The 18,591-nt window shown below is 44.7% G+C and overlaps 1 protein-coding gene across 4 annotated transcripts in view; it reads right to left on the bottom strand.

Annotated features, from left to right (window-relative positions):
* cntnap3 (contactin associated protein family member 3) overlaps positions 1 to 16,481 on the bottom strand; it is a 54,607-nt gene extending 38,126 nt beyond the window's left edge. For 3 of the 4 annotated variants that reach the window (XM_047014970.1, XM_047014974.1, XM_047014972.1), the window contains exons 1-2: positions 16,252 to 16,481; positions 5,255 to 5,365 (exon numbers count right to left, since the gene is read on the bottom strand). In XM_047014970.1, the coding sequence (XP_046870926.1) occupies positions 5,255 to 5,365; positions 16,252 to 16,336 (196 nt within the window). In that variant the 5' untranslated portion in view covers positions 16,337 to 16,481. The remainder of the gene's footprint in view (positions 1 to 5,254; positions 5,366 to 16,251) is intronic. The other variant, XM_047014973.1, reaches the window with a different exon arrangement.
* Positions 16,482 to 18,591: the final 2,110 nt, after the last annotated feature.

Below are 18,591 nucleotides of genomic sequence, written 5' to 3'. Positions count from 1 at the left end.
GTAACTCCCCTGACAACCAGAGTCTCTCAAAGGGCCTCACGCCAGCTCAGACCATGAATACAGGAGGAGGGTCAATACCCTCTGCAAAGGCCTGACCATCCATTTGTTATGAGACAGAACAGAGAATCCTCAGTTGTGTCTCCCTCTTTGTGTCTTGAACGAAAGAGGGTGCAGAGCTACAACAGTGTGCGGGATGGGGGGGGTGTTGGGGGGATGGGGGGAGGCTGGATAGAGCTATCAGAGATGATGAAACGGGGGCCGTGGTTTGAGGGAGATGAAGACACGCTGGCGAGTGCGGGACAGGATGAGAGGTGTGCGAGGGGAGGGAAGCGAAAGTGCTGAGTCGGGCCAACACGTCGCCTTGGAGCCCAAAACACCAGATGGACGGAGTGGAGCGGAGCGGAGCCGAATCTAGAGGAGGTGCTTTGCCCGCCACCCAGCGCCCAGCGGAGCGGGTACACGCCCAGGCACACGACCAGACATCTCGTAGGCTCGCCGCCCTTGCACACGCTCAAACCCTCTCTCTTTGACGTCCCGTGATAGAATGGACTCTCAGGACAACAAATAGCTTTTCAAATACTAGCGTCCCAACCAGGGCAACTGACCTCTGGCTATTTTCATAACAAGATGATGTCCAAACCGTCTAGCTCCTACCCTAAACATCAAAATAGGTAAACGGCCCAAGAAATGGGTTGACTTCCTGATAGATTGCGGCGAAGCATTGCCAAAGAGTCGTCTTTGTTAGGATTCATCTCACACTCTCGGTTGATGTTTCATAACAGACGGTTATACTCACATATGAGCAGGAGGCCCATGTTGGCATTTAGGACAGCAGCGAAAGGCCAAGTTTAATAAATACTCCAGTGGAGGACATTGCTATGGACTCGGAAGTAGGGAGAGCAAACACGTTGACCTTTGCTCATTACGGGTATTGGAACACAAAGCAGAGAGCAGAGGCTGGGAATTCACAATGGAACATAAGGCCGTAATGTAACGCAGAGGAGAAGGTGCCCAGTGCAAATAAATCTCTTTGCCTTTGCTACAAATCCGTTAATGGACAGTTTTCCTGCAGGCCATTAACACCCTGAACCTGAATATCGGTTGATTTGGGGAAAACTGACTGCAGAGGAAAAGAGTGGGGGGGGGGGGGGGAGGGGGGGAGTGAACTCTCAAGGTGTCCTGTCCTCCTTCTACTCTGCTTCTGTCACTTTTAATCAAGCAAATCTCTGGTTTTTCTCTCTTTTGTGGACGATAAGGGGCAGGCCTGGATGCCTCCATGGTGCAAAGCAATTAGGGTTAACGAGGGTCAGGGGCGTGGATATTAAACCACCGCTGAGCCGCTCATTCATGGGACTACATTATAATCCCATGTCTAACCCTCAGGCAAAGGGGGGGGGGGCAATCACTACTGACATCTTCTCACCCCTGTCTGAAATAACCACACACTCAGCCAAACTGTGAAACACATCCCCCCCTCAACGTAGGAATCGCCCTACAGATATGCAAAAAAAAAATTTAAGCACAGAGTCAAACAGTGTGTGCCATACGTAGTGGATTTGGGAGTCTGAATCGCACCATGTAGCAGAATTTGACTTTACATTTTATTACATTATAGACTATGTAGCAGATAGATATTGCAGAAAGCAAGGAACAGGCTGTACAGCATGGGCTAGCAACAGGGCAAAGTAACCACATCTCAGCTACCAGGCGTGGTAGCAGATATAATGGAATCATATCTCAACCACAGTGTGACACTCACATCTCGGTTAGCTTGCCCTGCCACTGTTGAGAGCCTGCATGACACCTTGATGCTATTTGAAAAAGAAAATAGAACGTCATCAGCAATGACGACACCAAAATGACGGAAACCAGCTGCTAAAATCCATCTTCAAAGAATGTCACGTTGTAAAATGACATCCAGGTCCAACCAGGAACATAAACCCAGTCAGGCATCACTTCACTTACAGTCATGAGAGCTGTACAGCCCAACACACGAAACACGAAACACGAAACACACACACACACACGCAGGTTAAACCTGAACGACTGGAGCTCTCTTTTAGAGGGGATGCGGAAATGGTCCCTGACACGACGTTGGCGAGTCAAACAGCTTTCCCTGTGAGAGGGCCAGATGTGTGTCTAATGAACTGACAATTTCCCCATCAATAATTTATGTTTTTTCCACCTGCCAGTACCAGAGGGGTGGAGAGCCAGTTAGGGCAAGAGCATGGCAGGATCCCTTGTGTGACATCGAGCTCCAATCATCGCCATTTGATAACATGGCAGCTCATCTGAGGGGAAACACTGGGCTGTAGGGTAGTGCCTAACGACAATATAATTAGGCTGAAGCAGCGCTGACCAAACTGCTAAACTGGCATCTGGCAAAGCTTCCAGTATACGTCAGTGTTTACCGGGTCTGTCCACAGACCAGGAAGGGCACAAGAGCAGAAGGTATGGTGGAGGCGCGACCCAACGGATAGATCAATAGGTGATTAGCTGGAAGCGTTTACAAAGTAAATTTTCAACGAATGCTCCCTACTTAAAAGTGCCATTTGACTTTCAAATCCAATATGATCTTTTATGAGAAACTGATTAACAAGCCGAAATTGCAATCCAAAGCCCATTTCTAAATAATTATAATCCATTTAATGTACAACTGTCAGTATCACCAGTTGAAAAAAGAAACCATTTAAATGTTAAATACTGCTATTAACATTTGGCAAGGAGACGTACTGATGTTGTCGGAATTGCTTCTTCGCTATCACAATGAGACGAGAGACAGAGTAACGAATTAGAATTGAACACATTTTCCATATTTGAGAAAAAGAGGGCAGAGACAGGATAGTGATGTGCCAGTATCGGTGGAAAAGAAAGAGAGAGAGAACGAAAGAGAGAACGAGAGAGAGAGAGAGAAAGAGAGAGAGAGAGCGAGAGGGAGAGAGAGAGACAGACAGAGGGAGAGAGAGGGAGAGAGAAAAGAGAGGAATTTCAAGAGAGCAGAGGAGCGAGAAGGATGCTCCCAACGAGAGGCTTTGAAAAGAGCATTCCACATGTGATCAATGCCCTATCATGTTCTTTTCATCCACATCTGCTGCATGGAGCCCAGTCACATGTGGCCGCCCAAAGACATCTTAACATCAACACATGGCTGTTTGTGTTCTTCCATACACACAATGAGCACATCAAACATCTCTAATGGCAATTCATGGCCACCCACTGTTGATTGTGTAAATCCACCTTACGATTCTGATGTTACCGACAAAGTTGAACCGTACAGTACCCGCAAAAACACAACCAAAGAAGCCAGTTAAGTACAACCATTATCCACTACAATGACAAGCAAACATTTGACGTACTGTATCGAAGTGCAATGGAAAGAAACATGTCTGCAAAGATTCTCTGGTGTGAGCTATTCAGCGGAAAATGGTATCACTGTCATTTATGGTTTATCTTCATTTTGCGAGTAAATGAAATCAGGGCATCCTGTGTGGAAACACAAAGGATGCTGAGAGTTCACATGGGCAGGCAAAGATGTAAATCAGATGGAATCATTAATGTATTCATTGATTTCTTCTGAGAACAGCTGGGCTCATGTCGACGTCTATGTGGGGAAGTCATTTGAGAGACATTGTCTTCTAATCTTTAACTGCTTTTGAAGAATACATTAAGCATTGCAGTTTCCCTCCTCTAGGCTTCTCTGTGACATACTGTGCACCCTTCCCAACACAAAGGCTAAGGTATCACTTTGAGTCAAGAGTCTAATAATTCAGGGGTTTACAAGCATGTATTAGTGCGCTAGAGAGACGTTGCCTATCCCAAACCTCAGAGAATGGAATCATAGCTGGGTGATCATTGGCCTAAACTAAATGACCTTTTCTCAGATGTTATTTGGCAGGTGAGGATGTGCATGGTGGGTTGGAATGTGTTGTAGAAAGGGAATATATTTCCCTGCTGGACACAGTACAGTACCATCCACAAAAGGTAAATTGGTTTCTTTGAAATCCCAAACAGGGAACTACAGTAGCCTCTGAAACGTAGGACCCTGTGCCAAATCAGGTTGGCAAACACAGAGAACAGCCGGTATACTGTAACCTTAATGTTTTATCAAACAGGCAGAAAAACAGTAGTCTGTCAGCTCAGCTGTGTTTAGTCTCTGTGTGAAAAAAAATCCTTCCCAAATATCCTCTTATGTGCCTAAAAGAAAACAGTTTTCCAACAGATTCTCAGCTTTCATGCTCGGATAAACCGCAAAACCCTCCCATTTCCATCCAAATCTAAACAAAGCACCACCATAATACCTCTTTTTCTATGACAGCAAAGCCTTGCATCAGCATCCAACCAAACTACCTCTTGAATTTTTACTGTAGTGGGCGATTCACAATTCAGATTTATTCTGATGGTGTGGCAGGGCAACCTTGCACAGAGCCTGTGATGTAGTATTCCAATATACCTGCAGTACAGGACCAGGTGAAGGTCTGGAGGGATGCAGCAAGTGCAGCTCCTCTTTGCTTTCTCTCTTTCTCTATCACTCCCTCCCTGGAGAATCTCTCTCTCTCTTCATCTCTCCTCCCTCTCTATCTCTCCCTCGCTCTCTATCTCTCCATCCCTCCCTCCCTCCCTCCCTCTCCACCTCTTCTTCCCCTCGCTCTCGCTCTCTATCTCTTCCTCCCTTGCTCTGTCATTATCTTTCTCTCTCTCTCTCTCTCTCTCTCTCTCTCTCTTTCGCTCATCCTCCTCTCTCCGCTCTTCCTCCCTCTCTCTCTCTCTCTCTCTCTCTCTCTCTCTCTCTCTCTCTCTCTCTCTCTCTCTCTCTCTCTCTCTCTCTCTCTCTCCCGCTCGTCCAGCCTGTTCTCTCCCTGCCCTGCTGCTGTTACTGCTGCGGCTGCTCAGCCTTGCCTTTGATGCTCTCTAACCACTGTGCTGTGGGGAGCCTCTCAATGCTGCACCAGCGAGCATCAGAACAGCCACTGTCCATGGTGCTGGGCTAATAGATTCCAACACAACAGAACCAGGGAATACCTGGAATCAGCCAAGCTGTCATCTCCTGCCATGGAAATAGTTACGGATGCTGAACAAAATGCAGACCCTAAACAACGGTGCTGTAACATAGCATTGTAAAATCCGGAGAGTTCAAAAGTCTGCGGTCTGTTTACACATACAGCCGTGTGTGTGGGAATCACAGCAAGCGACGTGTCGCGTATCTCGTCAGAACTTGTGGTGTGCTGCCAGCCAAAGAAGGTTCAGTACTACTCACCATCTCTTCTGTTGACCTTGGCAAAGCCAGGCCCGTGGCTGTTGGACAGCTGGGAGGAGCTTCTGAAGGATGACTGGGGCAGGTTTGACACCAGAGGGCCATCACAGATCTCTGTCAAACCAATCACAGAAGACACATATTACATGAGGGGGTCTTCTAGAACAGTGTTAGAGAGGTTTACATCTGAAGTAAGTGGCTCAACATCCGATGACCAAGATTATCATTCTAGAAGTAGACATTCTAGAAGAGGAGTCGGCAGGTAGAGACCACAGCCCTTCTACTACTGAGATAGATAGCTTCAGTATCCAGACAGGAGGAGAGGAGGAGGGTAATCATTTACAATCTCAACTGTGGCCCATACTAACATGTCTTTTTGCTCTAATTATGCCCGATTCAATGAGCACATCAAGTCCTGTCTGTCAGACCGAACACTCTGGTTAATAAAAACAAGCTGGCAGTAGGTACTGAGTCTCTGAAGAGATGTTTTCATGCTCCGTACACTTTTATGTTTATGACTGGAGGTTTAGTAAACACGCATATTGTACCGACACAGAAACACACACACACACACACCATCCGTGTAATTATGTCTTTATTGCTGTTTTTTAAAGAATGAAGAGGATTCTGAAGTGAACATTACAGAGTTTGTGTAATGAAATGGTCTGAAAGTGCACCCATATTCAAATGTTTATTGATGTGCAACCACAAATGAACATTACTGCCTTACGGTTGTTTCATATCACAGACAGCATGTAATACTGCAATTGATTTCGTAATGTGTTCAGCGCCTGCCCAATTCTATGGCATTTTCCTACCAGGAAAGGCTTCATTGCTGTCATCTCAATGATAATTTGGTCATTTTAATGAAGGGTATTTTATTTTTTCTTGATAAAGTATTCATGTGAATGAGTCTCTTAATTCAACAGAAGGATTATTTCAGTTCTTGTACGAGCCAATTAAGTTTCAGCAGGCGCAACATTCAACATTTAACATTCTATGATTTGTGGATGCCTCGTTAACCTAAAATGCCAAGGTCGCACTAGGTGTGTATATTTGTTTTGTGTCCACTGTCAGGGCCCTCCTCGAGATGTTACCTAAGTAACATTGGAGAGTCGAAATCATCCAACAATGCTGTCATTGCATGTTTTTATGAGGAGAGTCTTGGATGGGCTTGCTTTTGTGCTGAGGTCAGTTGTAAGGGTGTATCATACTCCAATAGGAGAGCCCAAACAAGACACAAAGAGATAACTTTCAAGGATGGAGGTGTGCAAAGATAAGTTACAGCTAGAAGGAAGGGAGGGAGGGAGGGAGGGAGGGAGGGAGGGAGGGAGGGAGGGAGGGAGGGAGGGAGGGAGGGAGGGAGGGAGGGAGGGACAGAGAGAGAGAGAGAGAGAGAGAGAGAGAGAGAGAGAGAGAGAGAGAGAGAGAGAGAGAGAGAGAGAGAGAGAGAGAGAGAAAGAAAGGAACAAAGAAGAAACAAAGGCTTATCAAACTCACAGAACAAAACAGCATTCCCATCTGTCTCAGGCTCCACAGCAGGTTTCGGGGACCACAGGCGCTTGAACAGCAACACTTCCTCCAAAACTAATCACCACTATCCCTAGAGCTGCATACTCTATTAAACCAGGCCATGCTGGGTATGTGAGCCATTTATGGTCTAAACAATCAACCCATTTGCCCGTTACCAAATCAGCTGAATGTACAGCTAACAAGTTTGCTAAAAGGGAGTTCTATCAAGAAATCCAAAATGTATTCTAAAATACGGCGGTAAGCCTGTTTCAGAACCAGAAACGACTTTATTGCCAAGTACAGTAGGTTTTAATTTACAATAATCTCTTCTTAGATCCAACTCATTACATTCTACATTACATTTCCCATTATCCCATTGTATTCATTTAGCAGATGCCTTTATCCATGAATCACATGCACTCCTGATTTCCCCTCATGTGACTGTGTGCCTCCTGTCACTGGTCTTAACATTACGTAATCCCATACCGTATTATACGAGAGGTTAGTATTAGCCATTTGGTGATCTTCTGTATTTACATAGACTACAGACATCTTACATAACAGACTAACTCAAACCAAAACCAGCCAATTAAACAGAAGTACTCAACCCACACCTGGTAGCATAACTCCCACCAATGTATCTAGGCCAATTGAGTCCACGTGAATCAACTTGATGATGATCAAGATCAATGTTTGACAAACCTCTGATCATTTACATTACATGTAGTCATTTAGCAGATGCTCTAATCCAGAGCAATTTACAGTAAGTACAGGGACATTTCCCCTGAGGCAGTAGGGTGAAGTGCCTTGCCCAAGACCACAACGTTATTAGCACGGCTGGGAATTGAACCGGCAACCCTCTGATTCTCTAACCACTCAGCCATTTGACCCCCTGATCCTTAATCAAGATTACTTGTATAAATGCTCAGTCGATATTAGTTGTGATAAATAATCAATTATACTTGAGAAGTGAAATTAGAAGTCGTGCTCCTAAAACAAGCACAGTAAACCTCAACAGAAAATCATGACGAGAGGGGTGAGCCGTTGACGTATATTTATTTTAGGTCTGGAAAGTCTGGAAACAGACAACAATTTTCTTGGTGTCGTCTAGTATTTAAGAGCTGACCCTGACCCTGGGATCAGCCAGGCACAAACAGCAGCGAGGGAACCAGAAGTAAAGACAGAACACTAGTCTAGTTCACATCCTCTCACTGAACTGTGATGACCTTTACCTCGGCTTGGTGCTAAAACCAGCTTTGTAAAACGCATGTTAACGGCCAAAAACCCCACAAGGCTGGCAAATCAACAGACAAAGTTGCGGTTTTCCCATTGAGTTTTATTTGCTTGTTTTCTCGTGGCAATGATCCATCAGACGGCTGCTCATTGACTACTTGATATCATTGGTTAAATAATGATGGCACCTGCACTCTGATGACACATTCTCACAGTGTCAGGAGTCTCTGAACCCATCGAAGGTGTTTAATCGCTATTGATAAGAGGGTGGTTCTTGGCAGGAGCTCACGAAGAAGGAAGACAGTCACTCTGGGCTCAACCTCATCCATCTCCAGGTTCACATCCTGCTGAAATAACAAACTGCCCATAGTTTAGATGATGGAGGTAAGGAGGGAATACTAATAAACCTGATCTAACGCTTCACAAACGGAAGAGGGTGTGGGGAGGTGGAGAAGCTCAGGGTGTTGATCTTCAGCGAGGGTTCAGTGCCATTCTTTGAGGTGTTTGAGGATTCCGCATCTGTGCAAGCGGGGAAAATAATGAGAGGGGCCCAGGATGCCTGTTCTAGGGGTCTTGGAAACAATCATCTTTGAGCTCGATAACATTTGGTTGTGTTCTATTTGACATTCTGCACAACTTTCAGTCCTGCATCCTGACCTATGGGGATCGCTCCTGAGATGGATTGAAGTAGTTGCAACACACCCAAATGTGCTAACTGAATGTAGGAACAGCGTAGGGGTTCTTCATTCCCTGTTTTAATTAGCTTCTTCCTCTGGCAGAGAATTAATTGGCCAGATTGAGAGTGCCATTGGGCTTTTGGCCAACCTGTTGTGGCTAACATTTAGACCAACTGCCACAGGAAGAGAAACAGCTTCTGCAGAGTAGAACACACTGAACCTCACAGGGACAAATGTTCCCAATAGAAAACTTGACTGCTTATTTTACCCTGTTAGCGTGAACAAATATGAGCCCATCAATTGCTTTCGCATAACACTGCTAAATACTGAATTGACTTCAACCCGCCAATTTATGTGTAGGCCATGCTCAAAATTAGCACAGACATCCAGAAATCTTTCGGAAACTTAGTGCAAGCACCCCAGCAGCGTTTGGCTGCCATATACTGTACACTGCAGAATAGCAGTGCCTGAGTTTGAAATGACATACAACTAAGGGGCCAAACTGCCCTGTTCGCTAATTAACTGTTATTACCCCCCCTCCAAAAAATATTCTTCTAGCCTCTTCAGAGCAAGTCTCTATACCGTATTTTCTCTATATAATCACAGAGTTTTTGCGGCTTCATGATGGTTTCAGCTGTGTAAGAGGCTTCATCAAGCCCCAATCCAGACTTTATTCCCGAGTCCTGCTGTGTTCCTCTGCTCTACGGTCGCTTGTTTAGGACAGGATGCCAACTCTGAAGAGCCTGATCAACAAGCTGGCGGTAGCCAAACTGGAACTTGAGGGGCCTGAAGGGACGCACTGGCGGCCGTAAAAGTGAACTCTGTGTACGGTTTGTTGACAGAAGCACGACTCAAACAATGTTATTGTACATTCGCTCTAATCCAACTTGTCCTGTCTCTGGCTGTCCTCAGGCGACGACTCTCCCAGCAGGCTAGACTGAAGTATGGGAGGAGTTTGATAGGGAGCTTAGCGCTAACAAACACAGGAGAGTCTGATCCTTCTCATTGTTACCTTCATCTCCAGTAAACACACCTGCCGTGCCGGTGACACCCGACACTAGCGCTTCAAAACAGATCCAGGTAAACAATGCAAGACCATATCTTATTATGCCTGGGCAAGGCATTCCTGTATAAATTAAACTCTGCATGGACGCTATCGCTGTCTTTGAAGGGATATCAACCCGTTCGGCGCTCGTTTTTTGCTGCTAAGACAACAGCGTGACAATCGGGGGTGACCACACAGAGATTATTGAAAGTGATTAAAAGAATACTTTTCTGCTGTTCAGAAGTTCAGTTTTGAAAGTCTAGCTGCAAAATGGCCTTAGCTCTATCCTGAATCTTCAAATTGTATTACAACGACAGCTACAAGAACTCAGAGTTGCACAAAGGGAATTTGTTTAAGTTCAGACACATTTGTAACTGGAGTTTGAACAACCCAGGCTTTTTAATGCCAAACTTGGCTATCAATCTTATTCAGACAACACAGCTTAGACAAATTGCTCCCTGGACTGTTATGTAAAGTATATGTCTGGAATATCTTAAATTGGATGATTTAATATTTCATGAAAAGAACACTTATTACAACACCATTCAAAAAGAAAAACAAAGCAATTCATGAAGCTACTGCCATTCTTGGGCAAAGCCTCAGGTGCAGTTTAATTGATAAGTCTGACGCAACACATACTTCACCTACATATACGAGTCAGGCGTCACATTAAATTGACACTGTTTGTCACACAAATATTATCACCATTAGGTTGTTAACCATTTAACAACTTATTCCTCGAATAAACCTAATTAAAGGGACCTATTAAACTTCACACCAACACATTTCCTGAACTTTCCGGAACTTTTACAAATTACACACGGGCCCAGGTCTTTTTGCCGTACATAATTCAACTGCAACCTACATTCAAACATAACCACAAGCTCAACATATGTTCTAGCATCATGAGAGACTAGAAAGCCTCTGCAGTGGTCTCAGTCTCAAACACACAGACCTGACCTGAAAAACTGCACAATTTTCATCCATTTTCTTATCCACAACTGCACTGCCACTTGAATTTAGCATAAGCTTCGAAGGAGAAGCTCTGGTGTGAGTATACTGCACTCCATGGTGGCTTGTACTCCCTGATTTAAAGCCATTCGGTCCACACGATATCCCCGAGGACATACTTAACCATAAGCACTCCTCTTTTAAAAGTTCTCCAAAGATAATCACGTTTTCTCCATGTTTTCTCCTCTGTGTCATTGAAACCCAAATCCCCCGAGAGTTTCAGCCCCAGCGAAACCCTCAGAGAGCTGTCATCAAGGCTCACAGACAGAAAGGGCCACTGTACTGCCATGACACCAAACAGTCAATGCACTTAACGTCAGTTGAGGATGTTCTTTTTGTGGGTGTGTGTGTGTGGGGAGGAGGAGGGGGGGCATAACATAGCTCTAACATTTATCACATTTCCCCTGTGCCGCCCCCCCCCCACACACACACACACACACACACACTCCGAGAAGTGTCTTCATTTGCTCAAGCAGCAGTTTCTCATGTTCAAGTGTTTTATCTACACGTCGGTAATGCAGCGTGGAGAAATCCATTAGATTTTTGGGTGCGAACGTCGCTGGAGTGAGCGCAGGTTTTCAGTTACTGCTAGAACGGATCACTGGCACCCAAAAATCCCCACTCCCTCAGAGTAACACTCAGCATATGCATGTTGTACGAACTATCTTGAAAGAAATTTGAAGTTGAAATATGACCGAGTCAGTGGAATGCCAGCGAAGCCCGCTTCCTGATACCATATTCCTGATATCGCTTAGGAGGATCCACTTGGGTATGAGCAGTAAAATGGAGTGAATAATTAGGTAAGCTCCAGGTGATTATCATTATTTACTTGCCGCTCCCAAACAACCCGCTAATGACATGCCCCGGTCCCTTAGCTGTGCTATCACTAGGCTTTTAGGGAACATGAAGTTAGGCCACACAGCCCTGGGTGGACTTGTGTTACGAACTAAACTGAAGCGCTTAGCAGAGTCATAATGTCGATATTATACACTCAAATGAACATATGTGACATACATACAATATCATATTTAGGTCACCTACAGTACATCCGTATTTCAACCAATAATGAATCAAAAAAGCAATGATCTCCGATGTAAACACAGGTACAGAATGATTTATCATCTCTTGAGATCATGAGCAAAGAAGCTTTACAGAGTTTATGTGGAACCGTACACGATCTCCAAATCGTTGTCTTTGATCACTTTGTAGCTTTCAACCTTTGACAGTCATCGTCAGAAGGTCGGAATGGCTCATGTTTACAGATGAGGTCTCCTGACTGATGCAACTCATAAAAGATGGATCTAAACACAGCACAGTAACAGAGGCGTGGGGTTCAGCGGCCACACAAGACAAGCTCATCTGAAACCGGACATGCATCCGCTTCCCAAAGCAACCTTGCAAAAAATCCCAAACTTTAGCTTGGCGGGCTACTTTGTCTCCTCACGTCTATAGGAAAGCTGAGTTTGAACTCCAACTACACCACGCACACAAACGCAGAATGTGCAGGTAACCTTCTAAGGTAGCGGTTGAGCAGAGTTGGAGAACTCGCTTCTTGTCTCAATACGATCTGAGTTTACTGCCGGGGTCACCTCCTCTTCTTTAACTCCAAAGGAAAACCACTGGAGAATGAAATGGGACATTGAGCCCAGAATGTCACTGGTGGGCTAGAAAGTAAAGGGGGTCCACTGGGGGAAACCATGGTTGTCTCACTGTGTTTCTCTGCACAGCTTACAGGAGCCTGCAGTAACTCAGCTAACTTTACGCATTTGGTGGAATTTTGCTCTGCAGTAAAACTATGTGTGAATTAAGTTCTCACTCACTTAAAATGAAGGCCTCTCAATAGTGATTTATTAATCTACTAGTAGTTGAGTACAAAACTCAAGCCTGGATGTATGACTGGAAACTCTGACAAAGTGTGAATGACCAATAACTCACCTGCGATGATGACAGGCTCATGTGATGAATGATTTTGTTTTGGGGTGCCAATCTTTTTGGTGAACTGGCCTTGAGCAAATAGAGAATGGAATGAGATCGAATCATAAATGGACGGGTCGCAGTTCTTTTTCAATTTGACGCTTAAATACTGCCGCCTGTGTTAATAAATCTAGATTCATGACTGTCAGTCCTACGTTCTCAGGGTACAAAAAAAGAAAAAGTAGCGCTCCCTTTGTATAACCTTGACAATCACAAGTTCCCATTCACGGCTCGACTTCTATACACATTTTCATAAATGACAGTAAAGAAGAAATATGAGGGTGATTTATCCTCGCCACTATCCCCTTTCCCTCTTCCAAGCTCTCGAAGACGCCACCCTCTCATGAATCATAATGGACAGTGGGATTCGCAAGGAAACGCGCCACACATTCAAACCAAATTGATTTTATTCAGTAGTTTATGTTCTTCACAATACAAACAACTGGCTCATTGAAAAGTTATAAATTCCGATGAGACAGCTGCATATGAAGCCACGCGGTCTGGCAAAATATACAGTACATCATTGCCACTCCGGGCATATTCTTCCCTGGATTAATCCCACTATCTGGCTCATATGGGAGGACAGGGGGCCATTTCCCGAAGCCCGAGTCTCAATCAAAGCTCAACAAAAAGTTGCCCTGAAGCTTCTACCATCAGCCAACTCTCCCACCATGTAAACACCTTTGGGGAGCAGTCGGTGGACTCAGCCAAAAGGGGGCACCTCTCCTGATGTCTCCCACCCCACCCCCCAAGCTGCCTGCTAGCTCCGAGCCTGTCATTGATTTTACTGCCTGTGTGGGTTGAGAGAGCAAGCTGACATCATAGTTATGACTGGAAAGTACCCCACAAACTGGTGGGGAGAGTGACTCACTTTTAGCTGTGGGCACCCTGCATAGGAGTGTGGTGCAATGCCATTATCTGTCATTAGACCATGATTAGAACACACGCTCTGGTGCCTCTAGATCTGGATCATCCCTGAAAAGAGATAAAAGGCTAAGGGAGGCCTGTTTCTATACGGCCTCGGAAGAGCCCGGGTTCCTTGAGTTTGCACTGAGCCACCTGCTAACGATATGATGAGATAAGTGGAAACAACTGACATGTCCTACACATGGTCAGTCACCATATCAACATAACACCCTCATGTGCATGATTTCCTCTCTGCCTGGCTCAGATATCCATCTAGCCCTGTGGATGACAACGTAAGCTAAATCACATTTATATACTGTCTCCCGAAGCTGTTAAAGGTTGAACGTGAACGAAACCTATTGGGTCTGTTTGAATTCAGATGATTCTCACCAGCACTGTCAGAAGACTTGCTTTAAATACAACCTATTTTTGTACCAGGTCCATGGAGAGTATGTAACCTCAAAATAATAATATCTCCATTATTTAGATCCACAGAGGTACACTATAGGATGACTCATGGTTACAAGTCAAAGTGCTCAGAGGAGGAATCATCTGATTAAGTCTTGCATGTAAAATGTAATTCAGATACTGCGAGGAATGTGTATATTTAACTCAGCATTCGGACCGAAATCAAATACAAACTTGGAAAATGGGTCACTTGGAGAGAGCTGCCGCATCTCCAGCTGAGAACTGACGTTCAACTCCTCGGCAGCGAGCTGAACTTCTGAAGTGCGCTGGTCTTGAGGGTTCTATCAAACGCAGCAGTCCTTTGATTAAACCCTCTCTCTTCGAGACCCACCACAGATAAGAAACCTAGAGGCCATCCAGCCCATCAGGGCTAGCCACCTCCTCGTCCCACATGCGGAAGTCTATAAGCACCCTAATCAAGAGTACTTCAAGATGAAAGGTCTAGCTATTCCAAATAGCGACTCTTCACTTTATTCACCAAGCTGTGGAGAGAACCACTTTGTGATGGGTGGTCACAACTTCAAAGACAACATCAACCAACAAGAGGGGAGGATTTATCTTTGACAGGATCCACGAGGACAGAGATATGTTTTTGCCTTGGCATGTGTCACCTCATCGTCAGTTTACTACAATAACATTGATGTCGACTGCAGGATAGTAATATTTGCATCACATCAAGAAACCAAAATTTTTTACGCCGAAGGGCAAACACAAAATGCACAAGACTCTGAAGACAAGTGAACCCGAACAACACCTGTCAGTTCTGCATCCTTGGGTTTGTGATCATTTATTAAAGTTATGGTACATAATGTCCCGCAGCTATGAAACTGCTGAGCTAAGTCGCTGGGCGACGATCAGAGCTACCACTTTCAAGAGCAAGTTACCATGCTAGTATGATTCACCCCTGTATGCTAAGTGTGAATGTTGCTCGGCTGAGAGAAACAGGCTGTGTCACGGCCACTGCAGGCAACTGTGTGACTCAGGAATGCACTGGGTGTAGTGTGACTGTGCAGAGCCAAGGTCCAGAGAAGTTAAGAGCCATCTGCCTCAATTACAATACAGATTCATCTCATTATACACATCTCACGGATCTCTATCTTTCTCTCACTTTCTCTCTCTGTCTCTTTCTCAGCTGTCCCTGCTTGTGGAGAATCAGAAACTCATACAGAAACCTGTCAGATGGCACTTCAGCACAGGTTATTGTTGCCTTTAGGCAAGTCGTTCAAGATGACAGTACGCTTCAACATGTCTAGATTATTGTGATCATTAAAGGTCTCACTGGGTCACTTATGATCTTCTGAAAATAGTTTAATGCTGCAACCGTTGGCGTGCATTAGGCTTTATAACCTCGTTAAACCACCGTTACTCAACTAACCTGAGTTATAGCTTTTAGCATACTGTACATATAAGTTGTTATGCGGGAATTTTATTTGGATCGTTGTTGTGGGATTCGTGGCCTGCGTTGTTTGTACAAACCTCGATTTGACGAGATGTGTCTGTTGTTCAGATGGTCAAGCTACTTTTTTTGTTGCATTTAGGCAGCTCCTATCAATGTTCTCTATCCGTGAATTCGATGCTGTGGTAATCGCGTTAGCCTTTCATAGAGACAGGCAGTGCTATTAAATTGTGGCTAAATTCACAAGCAGGATAGCCTGACATTGCATTGCATCAAAACTGGTGTAAATATACTCCAGTTTTGATAGCCGATTGTTAAAATGCCTACAAGCTAAAGCTTCAGTACCCTGCACAGCGGGTCCCCTCCACATGTCTGAAGAAAATGCGGGTGAGTATAGCCCCATAACGAATTTCCGAACGTGTGAAGGCTAAGGTAAAACTATGCCATTGTCATAGATCAAGCGGCTTAATAAGTTGGTTGTGCGAGCTTGTAAGCATTCTACAAGCATCAAGTTCAATATCTGCGTAATCTTTTATTTGTATAAAGTAGCCAACTTTATTATATCAAAAAGGGACATGTTAAAAAACATCACCAAACTAGATGATGCCAGTATCCATAATATGATCGTAAACTGAAGTTCACACAGCAATAAACCAAAAGAAAAAATATTAATTTAAAAAACTTAACAGCAGAACGCATTCCGCGCTGCTCAAGCAACAGCGGGTCCACAATGGGAATGCATGACATTTTAGGAAAGAACACCTTGCTCAATGCTCACCTCTTCCAATTGCACCATATGCGTAGGAAAGCAGCACTGCAACCTGTATAAACATCCCACCGTGTCTTTTGATCCCTAAATCCATGTTGAAAAGACGAGATGCTATCGGAGGAGACTGTCCTCCTCTAGCTCAGCAAAGAATCTCGCGCGCCTCAGTGCTTCGCTGAGCGTTCGCTCTGTGCAGTGTGCACTTATAGTGCCATCCGGCATCTGCCGACTCTTGGAACAGTTGCCTACATTCAGCGTGCAGTGGCACACCCACAGTTAATCTCCCGTTTTGTCGAATTTAAAGTGGCAACTCACTATTACCAAAAGAGAAAACTTTGGAATGTCCGAATACAATCATAAAACATCTTATTAAGTGGTTTGATAAGGTGACCACCAGTCTATGTATATGGTTATGCTGACGATATGGGCTCATGAATGCCCCAATCTACTCCTACCTTCCCAACCATTAATAATTCCCTCTATTCATAGCCAACATGGTTTCATAAGTTGTGGTATATGAGAATAGACTATGACATTGTTCTCAAGCAGAGGAAGACTGCTGAGAATATCCTCCAGTCATGCAGTTAAAGACACTGTCTGAGCAAGTCACCCACATTGAAACAAGGTCACATCCAATGAGCACAACAGACAACATAGTATTGTCGCTGACCATCAAAGCCATGAGTAGGTCAACCATGTTGCTTATACTATCGAAATAAGCGCTCCATATTCCACAGCCATTTCCTGCCATTATAACAACGTCCCATCATCAGAAACTGAAACAGCTCCTTCTGCTCCACAGTGTTTCTGACCGCGAGCAGGGAGATGGCTGCCTTCGAAAAGGCCTTTGTAATTATTCCCGCTAATGAAGCGGTGAGAGGAAGGAGTGCTGGAAATGTGGACAGGAGAGGAACAGGAGCCGTAGCTGGAGGGCTCGGTGGGGAGGGCACACCGTTGGAGGGCGAGGGGATTTCACACGCTCCCCATAAGCATCACACACCAGTGCACAGCTGACAGACTACACTTACAAGAACCACTGGGCTATTTAATGGCCATATCCGATGTCCTCGCAGGTAAAAGGCTTTTAAACAATACACGGGAGTCAGACTGACAGACAGAGGGAACATGAGCTTCAAAGTGGGCCCCTGCCCATTTGCACCGCAGACTGTAGGTAGTTTGCTGTCGTTGGTTGTTGACTGACCTGAGTCTCCTGACTCCACAATACCTGAAAGCTTTTCGGATCCGATTTTCTTGTTTTGTATTGTTCAAGTACAGAGCTTTCCTTTTGACAAAAAATGATTTTGACCCGAACGTTAAAGTTCTCCGCCTGATCTTCAATAATGTATTGTTACACATTCTACCTTGAATGGATACTGTGAGAAATACACATCTTCATTGTGATCCATTCGTGTTGTGACTATATTGTTACTTGTCTAGTTTAGTCCTACTGTTGCACCAATGTTGCCTTGTCTGTTTCTCACCTGCCTGTATCCTCTGTTCGTTCCTGTCAGTCTATGTCTTGATTGTGGTTGTTGTCTGGTGTAAATAGTCTGTGTCTTTCTTTGTGTTCTTGTGCGCTTACATATGTGTCCTCTCTGATTCCCTGTGTACACATTCCCTGCTTGTTTTTCTTCTGTATGTTGTACTGCTGTAGTTGGGTGTCATTGTGCTTTCAACCTGATTTTTATTCCATATCCCCCTTCCCCTCTCCCTCAAAAAGCTTTTGCTTTTTGCCAGGCCATCTTTGGAAATAAGAATTTGTTCTTATATGATTCTGCCTGGTTAAATAAAGGTTAAATAAAAAAATAAAAGATTGTACTGGGATATGTACTGTATTGTCACTAAAACCACACACGCACGCACACACATGCACACACCCATACACACGTACAAACCTAAACTCACACGCACACCAAAACTCATTTGCAGTGAAACTTTGCTCACACACACTGAAGTCAATGGAGTCAGAGGTGCCATTAGAAGTCCTGTAACACAGGCTCCCTGCTGGGCTGCCTGTCTTTGTTTCAGGATCACCGTCGTTGTCTTGCTTTCGCATGGCTATTTCCCATGGTAACGTCCCATCCCACCAAACAGAGATGCTGAAAAGACTTTGGGGGGGGAAAGAAAGACGTGAAAAGCATGTGAACGAGCGAGGCCTCAGTGTAGCGGGTGTGCAGAGATAAGGTATTATGTAGTCCAATAAGCTTCACCTCAGGTCTGGTACTGCTGGTGTTAATCCATTCAGCCAAAACCATTCAGTGTAACGTCAGCCTGCAAGCCTGTTGTTCTGGGCCGTAGAACCTACAGATTGATGAAATATGAAAATGTCATATGTTGTAGGCTTTCAAATGT

Source organism: Hypomesus transpacificus, unplaced genomic scaffold, assembly GCF_021917145.1.
Source record: "Hypomesus transpacificus isolate Combined female unplaced genomic scaffold, fHypTra1 scaffold_27, whole genome shotgun sequence".
Lineage (NCBI taxonomy): Eukaryota > Metazoa > Chordata > Actinopteri > Osmeriformes > Osmeridae > Hypomesus > Hypomesus transpacificus.
Note: the sequence above shows the minus strand (reverse complement) of the source record. Positions and strands in the feature narration are given on the sequence as shown.